This window comes from Mus caroli, chromosome 14, assembly GCF_900094665.2.
Source record: "Mus caroli chromosome 14, CAROLI_EIJ_v1.1, whole genome shotgun sequence".
Taxonomy (NCBI): Eukaryota; Metazoa; Chordata; class Mammalia; order Rodentia; family Muridae; genus Mus; species Mus caroli.
In genome coordinates, this window is record NC_034583.1 from 46,408,333 (window position 1) to 46,428,133 (window position 19,801).

General features: G+C 51.0%; 1 protein-coding gene and 2 long non-coding RNA genes across 5 annotated transcripts in view; 2 read left to right on the top strand and 1 right to left on the bottom strand.

The window, feature by feature from the left end:
- The window catches only part of LOC115029238, a 10,204-nt gene extending 8,714 nt beyond the window's left edge, over window positions 1–1,490 (top strand). For both annotated transcript variants that reach the window (XR_003834808.1, XR_003834809.1), the window contains exons 2-3: window positions 987–1,233; window positions 1,399–1,490. This is a non-coding gene — a long non-coding RNA (uncharacterized LOC115029238). The remainder of the gene's footprint in view (window positions 1–986; window positions 1,234–1,398) is intronic.
- The window catches only part of Myh7 (myosin heavy chain 7), a 23,629-nt gene extending 6,698 nt beyond the window's left edge, over window positions 1–16,931 (bottom strand). The window contains exons 1-30 of one of the 2 annotated variants that reach the window (XM_021181494.2): window positions 16,816–16,931; window positions 15,898–15,935; window positions 15,622–15,677; window positions 14,999–15,207; window positions 14,575–14,718; window positions 14,173–14,329; window positions 14,051–14,078; window positions 13,427–13,535; window positions 13,251–13,343; window positions 13,077–13,140; window positions 12,641–12,739; window positions 12,314–12,417; window positions 11,582–11,720; window positions 11,371–11,489; window positions 11,102–11,251; window positions 10,630–10,800; window positions 9,552–9,861; window positions 9,208–9,275; window positions 8,815–8,902; window positions 8,100–8,217; window positions 7,836–7,959; window positions 7,429–7,565; window positions 6,926–7,181; window positions 5,955–6,197; window positions 5,654–5,830; window positions 4,556–4,701; window positions 2,787–2,877; window positions 1,696–2,085; window positions 1,383–1,509; window positions 1,099–1,217 (exon numbers count right to left, since the gene is read on the bottom strand). In XM_021181494.2, coding sequence (XP_021037153.1) covers window positions 1,099–1,217; window positions 1,383–1,509; window positions 1,696–2,085; window positions 2,787–2,877; window positions 4,556–4,701; window positions 5,654–5,830; window positions 5,955–6,197; window positions 6,926–7,181; window positions 7,429–7,565; window positions 7,836–7,959; window positions 8,100–8,217; window positions 8,815–8,902; window positions 9,208–9,275; window positions 9,552–9,861; window positions 10,630–10,800; window positions 11,102–11,251; window positions 11,371–11,489; window positions 11,582–11,720; window positions 12,314–12,417; window positions 12,641–12,739; window positions 13,077–13,140; window positions 13,251–13,343; window positions 13,427–13,535; window positions 14,051–14,078; window positions 14,173–14,329; window positions 14,575–14,718; window positions 14,999–15,199 — 3,972 coding nt within the window. In that variant the 5' untranslated portion in view covers window positions 15,200–15,207; window positions 15,622–15,677; window positions 15,898–15,935; window positions 16,816–16,931. Of the gene's footprint in view, window positions 1–1,098; window positions 1,218–1,382; window positions 1,510–1,695; window positions 2,086–2,786; window positions 2,878–4,555; window positions 4,702–5,653; window positions 5,831–5,954; window positions 6,198–6,925; window positions 7,182–7,428; window positions 7,566–7,835; window positions 7,960–8,099; window positions 8,218–8,814; window positions 8,903–9,207; window positions 9,276–9,551; window positions 9,862–10,629; window positions 10,801–11,101; window positions 11,252–11,370; window positions 11,490–11,581; window positions 11,721–12,313; window positions 12,418–12,640; window positions 12,740–13,076; window positions 13,141–13,250; window positions 13,344–13,426; window positions 13,536–14,050; window positions 14,079–14,172; window positions 14,330–14,574; window positions 14,719–14,998; window positions 15,208–15,621; window positions 15,678–15,897; window positions 15,936–16,637 lie in introns of both variants that reach the window. The other variant, XM_021181495.2, reaches the window with a different exon arrangement.
- LOC110309089 lies at window positions 1,915–13,343 on the top strand. The gene is made up of 3 exons (XR_002379657.2): window positions 1,915–2,182; window positions 4,597–4,735; window positions 13,095–13,343. It is a non-coding gene; the product is annotated as an uncharacterized LOC110309089 (long non-coding RNA).
- Window positions 16,932–19,801: the final 2,870 nt, after the last annotated feature.

Genomic DNA, 19,801 nt, shown 5'->3' on the forward strand with positions numbered 1-19,801 from the left:
AGAAGAAGAAGAAGAAGAAGAAGAAGAAGAAGAAGAAGAAGAAGAAGAAGAAGAAGAAGAAGAAGAAGAAGAAGAAGAATCAACTAGGTATCTTGGTGGTGAAGATCAAACTTTCCTCAAGCAACTCAAACTCAACGCCCCTAATGAGAAGGAGGTAGTGTAACCATAGCATCATCCCTAATGAGAAGGAGGTAGTCTAACAATAGCATCGTCCGGTTTCCAACTTCTGACTTTATTCAGGGATCTCTTTCCTTTCTTTTCTATCATTTTTTCTCTCTTATCTAGTGTTAGGGGGTTGAAAGGGTGGAAGAAAAAGAATCCACAAAGTAGAACAGGCAAGCTATGTGACTGTCTCTGCCATCTCCACGCTGGGATTACAAGTGCTGGGGACTGAACTCAGGCCCAAACACCTTCATGCTCCTGCGCCAAGCCTTTAACTGACTGAGCTCTCTCCTCAGCCAGAGCCCTGTGAGGCTTAAGAACACATGGCCTTATCTCTTTCCCATGAACTCGGTACTGTGCTAGGGATAGGCTCCGGCTTTCTTCTTCCAGGCTTCAGATTGCTCTCATCATCCTAGGACCCCTCTGTGTAGTCCCTGCACCCAATATCTGCACCCAAGAAGGCCAAATCCCATCTTCTCAGATCAGAGGCTCTGAGCCTGCCTAATGCTGTGGCCTTTAATACAGTCCCTCATGTTGTAGGGACCCTCAACCATAAAATTGTCATGGCTACTTCACACTATAATTTACTACTGCTCTAGATGTGAATGTAAATGTCTGGCATGCATGATATCTACTATTTGACCCCAAAGAGGCTGCAAACCAGAGGTTGAGAATCACTATCTTAGATAATTTCCTCTCTGCCTCTTTACCCTCCTACTCCCCACCCCTGCACAGCAGCAGGAGGGCAAAGGGCCTCTCTCAGCCTGGGGAACAGATTTTAAAAGATACTTAGTAAAGGCTGTCTTATTACTTCTTTTTTGCAGTTTGTAGTAAGTTGTGGACCAGACAAGCCTCACTCTTAGAGAAGAAAGAGACCCATATTCTGGCCAATTGGTGCACTCTATGCTTGGGCCAGACACAGAGTCCAGGCCTTACCTTGACCTCCTCCTCCAGTTGCCTCTTGAGGTCCTCCAGCTGCTGTGTATACGTGAGCTTGCCTCGGGTTAGCTGAGAGATCAGAGCCTCCTTCTCGTCCAGCTGCCGGGACAGCTCCCCTGGGGAGGCACCAAGGTACCTTCAGACCCTCTCTACCCTCAACCCTGCCCCTAACTCTTAGGCTCCCTTCTCTGAAGAGGCTGTGGGCATATGAGGAGCATGTACACCCAAGGCTAGGATGGCTCAGGAGGTTGGGGCCCATGGAGCTCCAGCTCTGTGCTCACCATTCTCTGTCTGCAGCTTGGCCCGCTGGCTGGTGAGGTCATTGACAGAACGCTGCGTCTCCTCGGCCTTGCTCCGGTGCTCATTCATCTGGTCTTCCAAGGTCCGGCACATCTTCTCCAGGTTAGCCTGAGAGAGGAAGGAGTTACAGAGTAGGTGCAGGAAGGAACTAAAGTGGAGTAAGGATTGCAGTGAAAGAGAAAACCATGGAAGGGAGGGGGCGGGGAGGAAGGAACCAGATGAGCTGTCAAGGAAGAAAGAGGATCAGATCGACACCAGAGGGGATTAGAGGAGGGAGCTGCTGAGAGGGCCCACCTTGGCCTTGATGATCTGCTCCATGTTGGAGGTGACATCGTCCAGCTCCAGCTTGAACTCACTCTTCTCTTTCTCCAGCTTCTGCTTCACCCGCTGGAGGTTGTCGATCTGCTCGCCCAGCTCCGCCACGCTGTCCGCATGCTTCTTGCGCAGGGCCGCCGCCGTGGCCTCGTGCTGCAGCGTGGCCTCCTCCAGGTCCCGCCGCATCTTCTGGAACTCGGCCTCGCGCTTCTTGTTCATCTCTATCTGCACGGATGTGGCCCCGCCGGCCTCCTCCAGCCTCTCACTGATCTCCTCCAGCTCCCGGGACAGGTCAGAGCGCAGCTTCTCCACCTTGGCCCGGGCTGTGCGCTCGGCCTCCAGCTCCTCCTCCAGCTCCTCGATGCGTGCCTAGCCAGGGACACAGAGGGTCAGACCTGCTTCCTGCACCCCTCCATTGAGGCCCGCCCTGGGGCTCTAAAAGATCCCTGGCCTATGAGAACAGCACGTAAGTTTGATGTGTTACTAGAAAGGTGGACATAGATGGATTTGGGGGAAGGTGTCTTGCGCAGCCCAGTCAACTTTCCTTTAGGCTTGAGCATTGCACATTCTCTTTATTGGAAGAAAGCAGATCTCTTAGAGAAGGCCAAACAACAAGAACAACAACAACAACAATTTGAGTCTCATGGGTTTTTGCAAGCAATTTAGTGGGGGAAAGTAGCAAATGTGTAGCTGAGAAAAAACACACTTGTCTGATCAAATAGCTGAAGACCTAATTCAATGCCTGCTACAGAGGAAAGAACCATAAGAGCTGAAGGGACCTAAAAGTCACCAGGTGACAGAGTAGGCATGGAGACTCAGGTCTGCAGTGGAGCTCTGTGATCTCTTGACTAGACAGACTGAGAAGAAACCAGGAGTTCTGCGGTCTAGACCTCCCCGGTCCCCTCTCAGGCTCTCTTCCTGTGTCTTCCTTGGATCATACAAGCCCCAGCTAGGGATTCCCATAGGAAGCCTTGTTCATTTTATCTCCTTTCACGGGCACACAGTTCCTTGATGCAGGAGTAGCGTACCCTGGATGGCACGTTCAGCTGGAGCCTCTACTCTAGCCTTACCTGAAGCTCCTTGAGCTTCTTCTGCAGCTGACTGCCCAGGGCCTGCTCATCCTCAATCCTGGCATTGAGTGCATTTAACTCAAAGTCCTTCCTGTAGGGAAGAAAGGGGGTGGGGTAGCAGGCCAGGTAGGCACCTGACTATCCACCAGAGATTGCAGACTATAAAACCAATAAAGTACAGGAAAACAAAAAAAAAAAAACTTCCAAGAGTGATTTAGGATGCCCAAAGGATAACACCTGCTGTCGGGTTCAGGTCCAGGAAGAATGTAATGGAAAGCCCTGCAGCAGGGTGGTGGGGTGGGGCTCTGTGGGGCTTTTCCTTCTTTTAAAAAATTATTTATTTATTATTAAATATGTATGAGTGTACACCATCAGTGTTCTCAGACACACCAGAAGAGGGCAAATCAGATCCCATTACAGATGGTTGTGAGCCACCATGTGGTTTCTGGGATTTGAACTCAGGACCTCTGGAAGAGCAATCAGTGCTCTTAACCTCTGAGCCATCTCTCCAGCCCAAGCTTTCCTTTATTTATTTATTTATTTATTTATTTATTTATTTATTTATTTATTGGTTTTTCGAGACAGGGTTTCTCTGTGTAGCCCTGGCTGTCCTGGAACTCACTTTGTAGACCAGGCTGGCCTCGAACTCGGAAATCCACCTGCCTCTGCCTCCCAAGTGCTGGGATTAAAGGTATGCACCACCACCGCCCGGCAAGATTTCCCCTCTTATCCCAAGTTTTCTTCTAGGTGAAGTAATGAGACTATTGCAAAGGCCTTTTTTTTCTTTCTCTTTGATGCTGGTGGTCTTTAACTTGTCACTGTTAGCTTAGGTGACTCAGTTGCCTCTTTTTTTTTAATTGGTGTATATTCACTGTACATAGTGCTGGGATCATAAGGATGGTTTCTCACACCAGACCATGCACCTTGATCATGCTCACTTCCCTCTCTACTCCTTAACCTTTCTGAGCCTTAGCTGTTTCTTTGGTAAAGTAGGATGACGGACACTATCTTTGTGAGGATTCTGAGGAGGGCAGTTGGGAGTACTGCTCTTCTAGAAGAAGCAAGATCAGTTCTCAGCACTCATACCATGCAGCTCACAACTGCCTCATAGGCCAGTTCCAGGGTGTCTGGTGCTCTCTTCCAGCTTCTGTAAGCACACACACACACACACACACACACACACACACACACACACACACACAATTAAAAATAAAATATATAAAAAAAAGAAGGTTGAAAAGCTGTTAGGACCATATTTCTTTCATTCATTCAACCAACAAACTCTGGGCCTAGGACAGTGTGAAGACTCTTATGCAAATACAAGTTGAAATACTATAAGAGCCTCAAATGTCAAAATATGTTTTTGCAACTCACTATTCACCAAGTCTGTATGCACACCTTTGGGAAGGACTTGCAATAAAGACTGGAACTAGAACCTACCTAGAAAAAAGAAATGACCCAACCCCTTCATTCTTTGAAGAGCAGAGCAATTCCTTTGAAATTCTGTGTAGCCTTCCTCCCTATCTGACTGAGTGCTCACAAAGGAAGCAAGCTTTTATTTTCACCTCTCCCAAGAGCCTAGTGGGGACAAGGTGCCTGAGAGATCCAAGTGAGAATCCTTGCTAGGGAGGACTATGACCTGATGTGTGGGTTAGGGAGCCTTTGCCCCAAGTCTGAGCGCCCATTGCCTCTTAGGATGGCCCTTGCTTGGGTCAGCCTGTGAGATGAGCTGGGCTGGATAAAGGCCCTGGCGATATGGTATATGGTACTTTTTGAGTCGCTCATCCAACTGCTGCTTGTCATTCTCCAGGTCCATGATGCTCTCCTGCGTCAGCTTCAGGTCACCCTCCAGCTTCCGCTTGGCTCGCTCTAGGTCCATGCGCACCTTCTTCTCCTGCTCCAGGGATCCCTCCAGCTGGCAGAGAGAAGGACCAGCCATGAACCACAAGGTAGGACATCCTGACCTAAGTTTTGTTCATCTATATTTTGGAAATCCTTAGAGAATCCAGGACTTGGGACACGTCCCTAGAAAGGACCAATGTTCCCAGGGAACCACGAGAATGTCTAGACTGAAAGGTTTGCTCAATAGATTATTTTGTGAATGAATGAATGTGGGAGAAGGTTCCAAAGCCATAACCATTCATTCAGCATCCTGTAAGTACCTACGGGTTCCAGGCTCTGTGCAGGGTACTGGAGACACAAAACTGAGTAAACTCATCTGAGGGGAGCTCTTAGTCCTGCGACTGAGACAGATACTGAGTTACTATGGCAGAATGGCACGGGAGTCAATGGACAGATACACATTTGAGGGAACAATGGTCATTCAGGACCCGACTCTGCAAAGATCCTCCTCAAAGAGTCTAACAATTTACCAAAGAGGTATACAGTGTTCTTATGAGATGATCCTCTAAACCCTGTGGTCAAAGAGCTATGTGGGTTTACATTTTTAACTTTAATAAAAAGCCAGCTCAGGCTGGGCATTGTGTGTGGTGCATGCCTTAAATCCCCAGCACTCAGGAAGCAGAGGCAGGAGGATCTTCTGTGAGTTTGAGGCCAGCATCGTGTACAGAATGAGTTCCAGGAAAACCAAGGCTACACAGAGAAACTCTGTCTTGAAAACACAAAACCAAACCAAACCAAACCAAACCAAACCAAACCAAACCAAAAAAGCTACCCCTGTTCTTGGTCAGTGAGATACATTTTTTTTGAAGTCAATAATTCGCATGCTTTTTACCCCCTAGTTCTATTCTGGGAAGATGTCAATAGACTAAATAACACCCCCCCACACACACACACAGCTGTTCACACATACCTCTCAACACAGAAAGACGCGCTACATCTAAGCCCATTATGCCCAGTCTGCTTACATCATCCACCTGCTGCTCCAGCTTGACCTTGGCCTTGGTCAGAGTGTTGACCTTGTCTTCCTCAGCCTGCAGGTCATCCAGAGCCTGCTGGTGGGCCTCTTGCAGAGCTTTCTTCTCCTTTGTCAGCTTGACAATGATCTCATCCAAACCAGCCATCTCCTCTGTCAGGTTTTTCACCTGCCAAACACAAATCCCACATTCCCTTTAAGTCAAAGGACACCATCCTGGGGACACCTAGAGGAACCTCCATGCTACCATGAGGACCATGCTGTGGTTTGGAACCCGAGGGAGCCGGCCTCACCTTGTTCTCTGTTGCATGCTTTTCCTTCTCCACCTTGGCCAGCGTCAGCTCCAGGTCATCAATATCCCGCTTGAGCTCTGAGCACTCATCTTCCAGCTTGCGCTTCTTGGCAGTGAGCTCGGCGTTCATCTCCTCCTCGTCCTCCAGCCTCTCGGTCATCTCCTTCACCTTGGCCTCCAGCTGGATCTTGTTCTTGATCAGCTGGTCACAGCGCTCCTCTGCATCCGCCAAGTTGTCTTGTTCCTGGGGGGCAAGGAACAGAAAGGGAGGCTGGTCAGAGAGGATGGGCCCTTGTCCTCACAGGTGGAGGGGAGGTGTGCAATAGCCAGATAGGAGAGGGACCCCGGCTTCTTCTCATCTGAGAAGAGCCTCAGGAGGCTAAGGAGGCAGGTTTAGGATGGTCTGGCTTGGGAGCACTGGGGAGAGGAGTAGAGGAGAGAACTCAAAGTCTTCACATAGCCTTCCTTGCTTTAAGGAACTGCATTTGCTGATGTTAAACCCTGTGAATTTTAACCTATGAGACAGGCAGGTGGCTCCTGTCTAAAATGAAGAAATTTAAGCTCAAAGATAACGATCTCTCTCTCTCTCTCTCTCTCTCTCTCTCTCTCTCTGTGTGTGTGTGTGTGTGTGTGTGTGCATGTATATTTTTGAGACAGGATCCCTTACAGCCCAGGCTGGCCTTGCACTCACTCTATAGCCAGTGCTAACCTTGAACTCCTGATTCTCCTGCCTCCACCTCCCAAGTGCTGGAATAACAGAGATGCACTGCCATGTATGCCTGAGCCTGCGTATGTAAAAGAAGTTTCTTTTTTATCTTTTCTCCTTCTGAGGAGGTCTTCGAAAGTGAGGTACCAGAATCCTCAGCCTGTGAGCGACAAGATCTTACACTCCTAGGTAAAGAGAGGTGTGGGATTGTGGGGAGCATGATAGAAGCACGGGGGGAGGAGCTCACAATGGCCATGTGGCCTCACCGCCTGCACTTGGAGCTGCAGGTCATTCTTCTCCTGCAGCAGGGACACCATCTTCTCCTCCAGCTCCTTGCGGCGAGCCTCAGACTTCTCTAGTGCATCTTTGACTCGTCCAAACTCCTCCTTCATGGTGGCCATCTCCTTCTCCGTCTCCGCGCTCTTCAGCAGCGGCTTGATCTTGAAGTAGAGCTTCATCCACGGCCAATTCTTTACCCCCATGAAGGCCCGAATGTTCCACTGGATAATCAGCAGTGAGTCTCTGCAGGCAGGATAATGAGAGTGATATGGAGCTTCATATCTGAGGCTCTTATTCCTAGATAAATCCACCTTCCCTTCATTGACCTCGCCCTTCCCAAGGTCTTCAAAAGCTAAGGACCAGCTTGTGTTCATAAGATTCCCTCCTAATGATTTCTTCCTGCTGGGCTCCCTGAAGTCTTTCTCTTGACTCTCTCACTGAATTAGCTTGCACCTCGGGAGGGCTAGGGATCTCCTTTAAAGACTCTCACCTGCGCTCCAGCAGCTTCTTGAACTCCATTCTGGAGAGCACACCTCGGGACTGGGCCTGGATTCTGGTGATGATGCGGCTCAGCCTCTCATCGCGCATCTCCTCCAGCAGCCCCAGCAGGCCCGCCTTGAAGAACACCTGCAGAGAAGACACGTGTGTTAGGCACAACTAGGATGGGGCATGAGGGCAGACGTGGTGGGCGTCTGGGGATAACTTAGGGAAGAATTGGAAGGAGGATGCTGTAGGTGGCTGGAGAAGGGATGGGAAAGTGGTTCTGGGAGCAGAGAGCTAGCTCGTGGTTCAGAGATAGCTTTTAAGATGAGATAAAGTAAGAGGGTGGGAGGGAAAGATGAAGAACCGAAGGAAAAGAAGATATCTTTAACTAATTCGTCTCTTTCTTTTCCTCACCTTGGTGTGACCAAACTTGTATTGGTTGTGGTCAATATCCAGGGAGCCCAGCAGTTTCTCAGCCCCTTTCCTGCTATCAATGAATTGCCCCTCAGGGATGGCTGCTGGGTTCAGGATGCGATACCTTGGGAGGGAAGTTCTCAGAGTCATTTGCATTCTGTGGGGGTCTGCTCTGCCTATAGAATTTCAGGGCCGCCATAGACCCCCCCCACTCCCACAAAGGGAGCTCATGCCTGGATCCCTGAGCCCTGGGGCACCCCTTACCTCTGCCGGAAGTCCCCATAGAGAATGCGGTTGGGGAAGCCCTTCCTGCAGATGCGGATGCCCTCCAGCACGCCATTGCATCGCAGCTGGTGCATGACCAGGGGGTTGTCCATCACCCCTGGGGCAGCAGAGAGGAGAGTTATGATTGGGAGAGTGTTGGACTAACCCCAATCCTCTGGGTTCTCATCCCGGCCCTGGCATATACTATCTGCTTACTTCAGCCAGGCAGTCAGCCAATACCAATTCTCCGTTTGTTTCATTTCCCCTTTAGCCACATTTCTAACAGCAATCAAAATATTCCCTCATCTATTATTTTGTATAATTTATACTTATTATCATGGATGGTTTCAGGACAGACGTATCTCTCATTCTGTGTGAATGGGCTAAGAGATTGAATGTCGTGCAGGTCACTGAGCTCATTGAAATCTTAGCCAGGCTCTGAACCTGGGCTCCTGATATTTTGTTTCCAACGTTTAAGAACAAATAGACATTCCTTAGATGTCTCATTAAGGGCTGGAAGTCACTCATGAGGTGATTCCCATAGAAGTGCCTTACATATTACTCTGAGGTGCATAATCCAACATAGGGTAATGTGGGAGGGGTGGTCCGGGAGTAGAATGTGACTTGGAAACCACCATGACTTGGAGATTACTCAAGGTCCCGTCTCTGAGTCAGTGCGTGTTCAGAGTGGGAGAGCGCAAGTCCGTGGGCTTACCTGGAGACTTTGTCTCATTGGGGATGATGCAGCGTACAAAGTGAGGGTGTGTGGAGCGCAAGTTTGTCATAAGTTTGTTCAGATTTTCCTGTGGCAGAAAAAGAGGATGAAATAAAGAGCAAGGAAGGAGAAGATGTAGGAAGAGAAGAGGAGGAAAAGAAAGGAGAGAGTATGGGAAGTGAGGAGACAGAAGGATGCTGGAGAAGACACAGGTGAAGGTGAGAAGTGAAGAGGGATGAGGGAGACACAAGATTAGAGGCCAGGAGATGAAGAAAGACAGGAGCATGGGAAGGGCCAAGGTGAACCCAGAAGAACTGGTATTGGGAGGAGCTGGGGCTGAGGCACCAGAATAAATGGGGAGCCATGGTAGGCTGAGGCTGGGCATACACTCACTCTGTGCAGAGCAGACACGGTCTGAAAGGATGAGCCTTTCTTTGCCTTGCCTTTGCCTTTGTCCGCCGCTGTGGGAAAGGAAGCCAAAAAAGGATAATGAGTGGATTCGTAAAGAGGCAAGGAGTAGGGGGCAGAGGCCTATAGCCTCTCCTCACATTTTGTCTTTCCTGGCCACCAGGCGAGAGTTTTCAATGTGGCGGCTTCAGTGTCTCCGCCCAGGTCTATCTCACTGAGTCTGTACATCTCGGGGTGTACCATGAAAGGGAAGTGGTGAAATTTCACCGTCAATGTGCCTCAGAACTATGGCATAAACCTTAGAGTGCTAATGCCCCGGGGGTACTTACGGGCATCAGCTCCAGCATAGTTGGCAAATAGATTGCTGAGCAGCTTGAGGGAAGACTTCTGATACAAACCCACCACTGTCTCATTGAGTGGGTCCTTGTTCTTCTGTAGCCAGCCCAGGATATTGTAGTCCACGGTGCCAGCATAGTGGACCAAGGAGAAGTGGGCTTCCTGCTTCCCCTTGACATTGCGAGGCTTCTGGAAGTTGTTGGACTTGCCCAGGTGGTTGTCGTACAGCTTGGCCTTGAAGGTCATGTCTGTGGCTTTGGGGAACATGCACTCCTCCTCCAGGATGGACATGATGCCCATGGGCTAAGAGTGTAGGGAGAGAATCATTGAGTAAGCTTCACTTAGTTGAGATATTCTTCAGTATGTCAGTACTTACCCAGACATGCCCTTAGGTTATGAAGAGACCACTGCCTAATGTTTGACACTTGTCAAGCTTTCCACAAGTGGGGATTTTTGTTGATTTCAGAGGGCCTTTTTTTTTTTCTTTCTCAAATCTGAGTTTGTGGCTGCTTCTGATGTCTCTATCGTACTCTACCACCCAGATCCCTGTGATGCTGAGTTTAAAAATAGGTACACTAGCCAGGTGGTGATGGCACACACCTTTAATCCCAGCACTCAGGAGGCAGAGGCAGGTGCATCTCTGAGTTCAAAGCCATCCTGGACTAGATAGCCAGTTCCAGGGCAGCCAGGGCTACACAGAGGAACCTTGTCTTGAAAAACCAAAACCAAAACAAAAACAAAAAACAAAAAACAAAAACCACTCTTATAGCCCCTCCCCCAATACCATTGTCCCATTTCCTGATCCTTGGATGTGTGCAACCCAGAGCCAGTGGTGGGGAAGCCCAGCTTCTAGATGCCCATCTTTCATGTGTCCAGTCTCAAGCTCCTGGGAACAGAGCTATCAGCACTGTCATGGATATTCTAAACAACACAGAACTCTGGAAAAGAGTCCCACTTCTGATACTTAGACTGAACTCCTCAGAAGGGACATGAGCCATCACTTTATCTGGAATTCTGAAGTGTTTATGTAAGGCGCAGGGGGAAGGCTCAGATGGTGGAGGCAGGGCTCACCTTCTCGATGAGGTCGATACAGGCCTGCAGGTCCATGCCAAAGTCTATGAAAGTCCACTCAATGCCCTCCTTCTTGTACTCCTCCTGCTCCAGCACGAACATGTGGTGGTTGAAGAACTGCTGCAGCTTCTCATTGGTGAAGTTGATGCACAGCTGCTCAAAGCTGTTGAACTGCAAGGGGGTGAGGCAGCCAGTCAGGCAGGCCGACTGAGGGTCTGAGAGGCCAGCAGGGTGGGTCAGCCTAGGACTGTGCCACACACCTGCCTGAGCTTGGCACAGGCATGGCTGGTCCCCTCCCAGGTTATAGCAGGGAAGGGAGGGCTTCTCCTGAGGGCAGGGACAGTGATTGGCTCTAATGGGTCCCCACTGCTATCCTGTGCCTGGCCCACAGCTGGCCCTCCACATGTGACTGATGGTCTGAGTGGGTAGGTGAGAAACACTTGGTGTCCCAGGCCAGGGCTCCCAGACTCACATCGAAGATCTCAAAGCCAGCGATGTCCAGGACACCTATGAAGTACTGGCGGGGCTGCTTGGTCTCCAGGGTTGCGTTGATGCGTGTCACCATCCAGTTGAACATCTTCTCGTACACTGACTTGGCCAGTGCCCCGATGGCGTATGACACCTGCAGGGTAGGGGAGAAATCTGGATGATATGGGCCCTTGGGAAGGATGAGTTTGAAAGCTCATATTCCACTATGCAGTGATCTCTCGGCCATTCACTTATCATCCAAAGACAACCCACCTGCTGGACATTCTGCCCCTTGGTGACGTACTCGTTGCCCACTTTGACTCTAGGGTGGCACAGCCCCTTGAGCAGATCGGCTGAGTTCAGCCCCATGAGGTAGGCTGATTTGTCAGCCTCTGGAAGGAAAGGACAGGTGAGGAAGTTAGTATGTGGATACTCGTTCTGCAGACTTGGCCCTCGGTGACTCCACAGCTTTCTTGCTTCTCACCTTCAGTGCCGTCTGGTTCCGCCTGCTCCTCCCGCTGCTTCTGCTTGAACTTCATGTTTCCAAAGTGCATGATGGCGCCTGTCAGCTTGTAAATGGAGTTCTTTTCTTCTGGAGTGAAGCCCAGCACGTCAAAGGCGCTCTGGAAGCAGCCCCCATATCAGTGAAGCCCAGAAAAGGAAGTGCGACTAGTTAATGAGACCCGCAAACACTGGAGAGAGAACCTGAATTTGTTTTCCTATTCCCTGTAAAGTATGAGATTCCCACAAGCAGAGAGGGACTCTAAAACACAGACAGACATTAAAGATCAGGGCATTGCCTTATCGCCGTCCACTGTGAATGCTCATAGCTGTTCTCTGTAGCTGCTGTGGGCTACCCACCTATGTTCCTAGATCTTTCCCTGCCTAGGTTTTGGTACCCGTGTGTATCTCTCCTCTACCCAACAGCTCACTTCACCCCCAGGGTCTGTAGGGCTCTCCTTCCTGTGTCCCAAGTAGTGTGATTTTGTTTTCTACCTTTCCTGTCTCTGTCCATGGTTCTCAGCACACTGTGGTTTGACAACGCCAAATATTGGCTTCATAGCACGTGTCTTAGTATACCCTGTTCATAGGGTAGCTCTCCAGGAGGGTTGTACCACTTTAAAAATCAGATAACCAGTATCTTGGCTCTGTTCCTAAGCTGGTACCACGTGCCATGACCAAGTGTCCGCCCGTAGCTGAGAACTCGCATACTTACATCCGTGGCCATGAGCTCTTCAGAGTCATCAATGGAGGCCACAGTCGTCTCTCCTTGGGAGATGAACGCATAATCGTAGGGGTTGTTGGTGATCAGCAGCATGTCTACAAGTGGAAGGAATGTGGTTCGGGTGTGCCACAGCCCCTGGCTATCCTGGGGGCTGCTGACTATGGCAAACAGGCCAAGAGAGAGGCTCAGATAGGGCTTGATTTGACCCCCAAGACTGAACCTAGCAGTATCATAGGGCCCAAGGCACACTGCCTGAACCCAGCCTTAAGCAGAGAGGACCAGGTTGCCATGGAAATAGCTGGTCTCAGTCTGACTCACCTAGAAGCTCAGGCTTTTTATTAGACAGGATTTGGTAGAAAATGTGATAATCTCTTTCTGCTTTCAGCTGGAAAATAACCCTGGATTTTTCCAGAAGGTCTGTGAACAGGCAGATAGGAGAGGAATGAGGTTAGATACAAAGACGTCAAGGGGAAGGGACGGGGACCATTACAAGCAAAGGACAGAGGGAGAGACCAGTGTATGGATACATACAGAGGTCACACATGAAGGTGGAAACAGAGACCCAGAAGGGAAGAAAGCATCTTAGAGAGACAAAGAGACATGCACTGATAGCAGACAGGAAAAGCCAGAGAAAGCCTCAGGCAGAAGTAGAGACAGAAAGAAAAACTGCATACTGCAGGAAGAGGTTGAGATCGGGCTGTAGAACCAGGATGGGCTCAGCCTAAATAAACCCCAGCAAACTCATAGAACTTACAGGTCTCTATGTCTGCAGATGCCAACTTTCCTGTTGCCCCAAAATGGATTCGGATGAATTTCCCCTGAAGAGATGGATGGGAGAGAGCAGCAATGAGCCTGGGAAAGGCTCACATTTGAGGCCATCCTTCGAAAGCCAGCACAAGTCCCAAGTTCAAGGTGGAGTATCACTCACAAATCGAGAGGAGTTGTCATTCCGAACTGTCTTGGCATTGCCAAAGGCCTCCAGAGCAGGGTTGGCTTGGATGATTTGATCTTCCAGGGTACCCTGAAAGAGGTCAAGAAGGATGGGATATGACGGCTGCCTACTCTTTTTCTGTAATACAAGCCTTTACATGACAGCAGGCCTACCTTGCCTGGGGTCTGGTCCTTCTTGCTGCGGTCCCCAATGGCGGCAATAACAGCAAAATATTGGATGACCCTCTTAGTGTTGACAGTCTTCCCAGCTCCGGATTCTCCACTGTTGTGACAAGCAAAGGCTTAATAGGCAGTAAAGACACTGGTTAAGACCAGTGAGCCTCAAGCGAGGGAGAGCACCTATTCTAGTGGAGAGAAGGTGCTCTGATCAGGAAGTTGTTAGGGACTGGGACATAGGATCAGGTTAACCAGCAGGAAGATGGTGCCACAGAGGACAAGGAGAGGAGAGGGCTGTTTGGGAACAGTAAGTGGGGAGGAGAGAAAAGGTTTCTAAAGTGGAAGATAAGGAAAATGAAGACAGGTGATTCATGGGCTTTTCCAAATGAGCTTATCCATGAATGAAGAGTCAGAGGGAAATGGGTGAGGAGGCAAAAGGAGAAAACAAGAGAAAGATGGAAAACAGAAAGGGAGAGAGGCACAAAGAAAAGAGTTGGAGCAAAGATCAGAGAAGAAAGAGATGGGCATGTGGGTGGAGAGAAAGAGGGCCATAGGTGCATGCAAAGGAGTCTGGGTACTCCCAGGGGATTCTGGGATCAGGGATTCTGGAGCTATGCTCACGTGATGAGGATGGACTGATTCTCCCGATCTGGAAGAGAGAGGAGGAGAAGCAATGGGTTGAGGGATTCGAGTCCAGGTGAGAATTCAGGTTGAGGGGACCCAGGTCTGGGCACCAGGCTTACCTGTCAGCATGTACTGATAGGCGTTGTCAGAGATGGAGAAGATGTGAGGTGGGGCCTCGCTCCTCTTCTTGCCCCGGTAGGCGGCCACCACTTCTGCATTGTACACTGGCAGCCACTTGTAGGGGTTGACGGTGACGCAGAAGAGGCCCGAGTAGGTCTGAGGGTAAGGAAGAGCAAGTGAGGGGTGGTTGTCAGAACTAGAGAGAGACCCCAGGAGGCGATGGAAGCAAAGGGCGAAGCGCAGAATCAGTCTGGTTTTATAACCGAGCCAAAGGAGCAAGGGCTGGTGTAGAGTGCCATGCTCCCTGGACACAGAGCAGGCAGGTAGGTGGCTTGGCTTCAGGAGACTGCTCTTGCCCAGGAAGCTCTCGGTTCAGGGCGATGGACCGGTGCTGCACTCACGTAGATCATCCAGGAAGCGTAGCGCTCCTTGAGGTTGTACAGCACAGCCGGCTCGTGCAGGAAGGTCAGCATGGCCATGTCCTCGATCTTGTCGAACTTGGGTGGGTTTTGCTGCATCACCTGGTCCTCCTTCACGGTCACCGTCTGGAACAGAGGCCCTCATGTCAACCTGTGTCTGCCCTGCTCTATTGGCATGAGGGTAGCACGGCAAGGTATGGAGTTGGGGGGGGGGATGGTGTATAGCTGAGGAAAGACTGGAGTTAGATGTTGGGAGTAAGGAGACTTTTGGGAGAGTTTGGACCCCCACCCTACCCAAAGGACGGGAAGCTTGGGGGTCCTCAGGTGTGCATGCCTGTCCCCTCTCTGGGCACCCTAGGTATGTGGCTCTCTTGAGTGGCCTCCCCACACCAGTCCTGACACCTACCTTGCCATTCTCCGTCTCAGCGGTGACTTTGCCACCCTCTCGGGACACGATCTTGGCCTTGACAAACTCTTCTTTGTCATCAGGCACAAAAACATCTTTCTTGAGGTCAAAGGGCCTGGTCTGCGCCTCCAGCCTCTCCTTCTCAGACTTCCGCAGGAAGGGGGCTGCGGCCCCAAATGCAGCCATCTCTGCATCCGCCATCGCTGAGTCTGGGGTGAGGAGCAGCTGTTACCTATACGCCTTCCCGCACCTTAGGCTCTTCCGCCCAGTGGCAGCTCCCAAATCTGGTACTGTGCTCAGCACTCAGGAGTTTACCCTTCTCCAGGCTCACTCCTAAACCAGAGAGCAGCCTCGCAACTGTGCCAGGCAAAGGGGGGGTAGCTTTACTTTCGTTCACTTGGGGTCTTTGGGTGTGTCCTGACCGTCTTGTGGGGACAGATCTCTGTATCAATCTCTGACTGTCAATAGTCCCTGCCCCTCACTGGCCCTGAGTATGAAGCCTCTGGACACCAGGCCATTGTCTCCGAGCAGGCAGAAAGGAACCTGCCAGGCTTCGGGCTTCGGGCTTTAACTATGTGCAGTTTTACCAGATCTCCCAACATTTGGACTCCAACTTCTCTCACCTTGGATTCTCAAACGTGTCTAGTGATAGAGAGGTAAGCCCAGGCCTGTAGGAGAGCTGGAGAAAGAGAAGAGACGGTGTCAGGACAGGCTGTGGCCCAGCCTGGCTTCTGGCTCCTCCCTCCTCTCTGGCTCTGTTCTTCAGCACACCAAAGAGTGATTAGCAGCACTGGTCAGCCTTTCTGGTCACTGGCATCCTTCCTTTTCAAGCTCTATCTCCCAAAGACTAACAACCTCCGAGCCCCAGTCCTCCGGCTTAGGGGCTGTTCTACCCTTACCTGTACTCCTCTGCTGAGGCTTCCTTTCTCTGAGCCACCTACAATACAACAATAGTCACGTTTGTCCAGACAATGCACTCTTGCTGTTCTACTTGGGCACGTGAGGAAGTCGAGGCTGAAGCCTTGCTTTTCTCAGAGCACAGGACAAATAGCAGAGTCCAGATTTCAGACTCGAGCCTCATGATTCCAACAGCCCTCTGACTCCCCTCGCATACCCCAGCCTCCCCTGCACACGCCCTGATGAATACGCATGCCTTCTGCTTGTGCCCACACTTGATGTGAATGTAAGCTTCCTTCCATCCTCAACGCACGTGCTCCCCACAGTGTTCATGTGCAAACAGCCCAGCACATAGGCAGGCTCCTGTGGCTGCGTGTTCTTCAGCATACGAAGACCAGAGCCCCCCACACCTGCATGTCTGTGAGCTGCTGTTTCAGAGACTACACGCAGGGTCATATCCTACATAGTAATAACTCTATGTACAGTCAGACACTTCCCCAAACATAGACAGGCTCTAGTGTTCACAGAACTGGCTTCCTTAAGAGTTATTCTCCACCATTCTGTCCCTCTTCTGCCAAAATGCTTGTAACCAGGCGTGAGGTACCCTATGTGATAAAATATAAACTGATCCTTACATTTAAGATATGTGTGCTTGTACTTGCGCACGCACACATGCACGCACATGCTCACACACTGCTATTGCATTCTGGGCCATATGCACATATAGATATCCACCCCCTACCTTGGAACACTTGGGCTCCCACATTCCTACTGCACAAGCATGCGTATTTAGATCTGCACAGGAGTGTTCCATGATAACCTGGTACTACATGCCAGAAGCCCGCTGCTGTCCTAGAGGAATCACTTCCTGAACCTGGAGCCCCTTATCCCAGAGGGAGGCCTCCAGCTCCCACTCCTACCTGAGGGTAGCAAGTAAGGAAACAGCAGGAGAATGCTCAGAGCCAGACCTGGTCTCAGGGGCTGTATATATGGGGCAGCAGGGTGCCCCATCCCCCACCCGCACCCAGTCCCTAGCCAGATTTAGAAAGGGCTGTTGTCACTAAAAGCATTTCCCCCGACTCTCCCCCCCTTCCCTTGTCCAAACAGTACTCCCCCCTCCTCCCCCAGCTAGGAAACAATTGGAAGTGGTCGTCATTGTTGTGGCATGGCATGTTCAGGGTCTGAGTTCCAGGGGGTGGGGCGGCTCAAAGTGAAGCAAAAATATCTCTAACATTCCACGGCTCACTAGAGAGTAAGCTGACCATGACCACCACGATCTCAAGCAGGCAGGGCCCTGGCTGGCCTGCAAGAGGGTCCTGCTGACCCTGGCATTGCTGCCCCTTAGAAGCCTTTCCCCCAGTGCTAGCCTGGCCCTATTTCCAGTATCCTCCCCACTCTCCTGGCTTGAGTCCTGCATCTGTCTGAGGTGGGAAGGGGTTGGGTCACAGCAGCTGAGAGGGGCAGGGCAGAGTTGAGGGCATGGCTCTGGTATGGTGGTTGGATTGGAGCAGATAGAAGGTAGGTTCCTGTTAGGACCAGAGAGTTTAGACACAGGAACTCTGGCTCACACACTGCTTTCCTTGGTCCAACAGGCAATGTGTCCCTGGGATCATTGTGCTTCAGAGCCAGGCAGATCTTTAGTGATCCATTTAAGTGCTTTGCTTTAGGGGGCGTGGGGGATGCTTCCTCTAAGATTACACAGCTTCAGGGAAGCAAAAGTGGGGAAACTCAACAGAAAGAGAGTTGATCCCAGTCAGGGGAGGACGGCTAGGGATTCTAAGGAAGTATACCAAAGCTGTTTGGGGAGGAGGACCAGTTGCCGGATGGTCCTGCTTTAGAGCCCTTTCCTGTTCTAGTGCTGCCCTGCAGATTTGAGAGGTGCAAGGCCTGAGCCTCCCAGGGTTACCCAGGGCTGTAGATGATATGGCTACGGCTGCCTGGTCCACCTGGCCTCTGTCTAGCCGTGGGTGCAATCTTTGTTCTTCCCAGTGGAGAGAGGGACAGGACAGGAGAGACCTTCTCTTCCCCTGCAGGCCCCGGGAGCAACACTGGTACCCAGCCTCGTTCTTGCTCTTCCAGCATGGGCTATTGAAGCTTCAGTGCTCGGTGTCTAGGCAACAGACTCATGGTTTAGTTTGAAATCCCCTTTCTTCCCAAACACAGCTCTGAGCGCATGCGGATTAATCCAGTTGATTAGATGTCAGTTTGAGGGACAGAGGCAGGCCTGGGGGATGGGCTGCCAGCAAAGCAGGTACATTGTGAAGGTGGGGTAGGCACGGCAGGCAGGGAAAGGGAAAATCCAGGAAGGGCTTCTGTAGGGTTTCTTGGTAACTAAAGCAGGGGTGAGGATGCTGAGCAGCTGTGTGCAGTGTGCAGGGGGAAGGCGGGGGAAGGACCACAGACTGTAGGGGCTGCACCCCACTGCAGCTGCAGCTCTGCAGTCCTCAGCATGCAGTTGCAGTTGCTGAAGCACTGGTCTTGCTGTTAACACACTCAGCAGAACAAATTCTGGGGTGTCCCTTCCAGACCCTGCCAGGTATTAACAGAGTAGACTCCCTAGGAGGAACCTCCAGCCGAAGGAAGGCTAAAGCTCTCCCAGGCTCTTCTGGCTTTCCCAACACAGGAAGGTGTCTTCCTGCCATGCTCAGGGAGAGGGCTCAGGCACAGGTGCATGCAATGAGATGGGTAAAGAAAGCTTGGGACTCAGGCGAGCCATTTTAAAGCCAGTGTCTTTGAGTGGGGCCAACCTGTGTGGCTGTGGGATTGGGTAGCCATCTCTACAACTTAGCAACATACCCTTTCCCCCTTCTTTCAGGTTTGGAGGGCTTTGGTCTAAAGGTGTTTTTGGAGTATTGTTCTCAACGCCGCAAGGCAGAATTTAAAAGCCAGTTTCCTAATTTTAAGATCTCTGTCTCATATCCCAGATGTTTGGCCTCCTGCTTGCTGCTCTTGGCGGTTGGGTGGCTCTTCCCATCCTTTCCTATGTGAGTATTCATTGAGGGCCAAGTCTGAGCTTGGCACTGATGTGGTCAATGGAGATACGTAACAATGAACCAAAGCAAAGACCCCTGCTCCGGGAGCTTTGTCCAGCCTATTGTAGCAGTGGACCCAGGCTTCAGAGCACAGCCTGTGCTTTGCGTGCGTGCGTGCGTGCGTGCGTGCGTGCGTGCGTGCGTGCGTGACATTCCTAGTGCAGAGAATGGGGGCCCGAACCCATGTGAGGAGTGGGTGGTGATGTGGAGCACACTACAGAGTGACAGGAGACAAGACAAAGGGACAGCAAGTGCTATAAATAAAGAGGGACTGTGCTGGAGGCTGCTTCGCTGAGGTCGACCAAATAAGGCCTGGACAGAAGGAAGGTGATCCGCCTCCCAAGCCTCCCCTCCCCAGGCATTGTGCCTGCTTTGTCTGGGCTTTGTCACCACACTGATCAAATGTCAGATCCAAATAGGAGCCATTTGCTGTGAACATGCCAGTGGAGACCAGCGGAAAGTCTGCTAAAATTACTGCTGGGAATTAGGGGGAGGTGGGGGTCCGCAGGCTTGAACTGAGCGTGGAAAGAGAGAATTCTGAAAGGGGTCTCAAAACCCAAAGGGAGAGGTTCAGGAGGAGGCAGAAGAGGTAGGGCATCTGGCCCAAGGGGAGAAGGAGGCCTCAGTTGTCTGAGAACAGGAGAGGGGACCCGGGAGTGGTAGCCAGCACTCGCCCCTAGCTGCCTGTATCCCCTGACCTTGGGGAACCTATCCCTGCTCCACCGGGCCAGGATTAGGGAGCTGAGCTAGTCTCTCTCAGGTTTCTCTTTACAAGCAGCTGTTCCTTCTTGTCATTCTTTTGTATTCCGGCTGGTTCCAAAATGCTTTGTTCTCTGCATACTCAATACACCGCCCACTCAATACACCAGACACC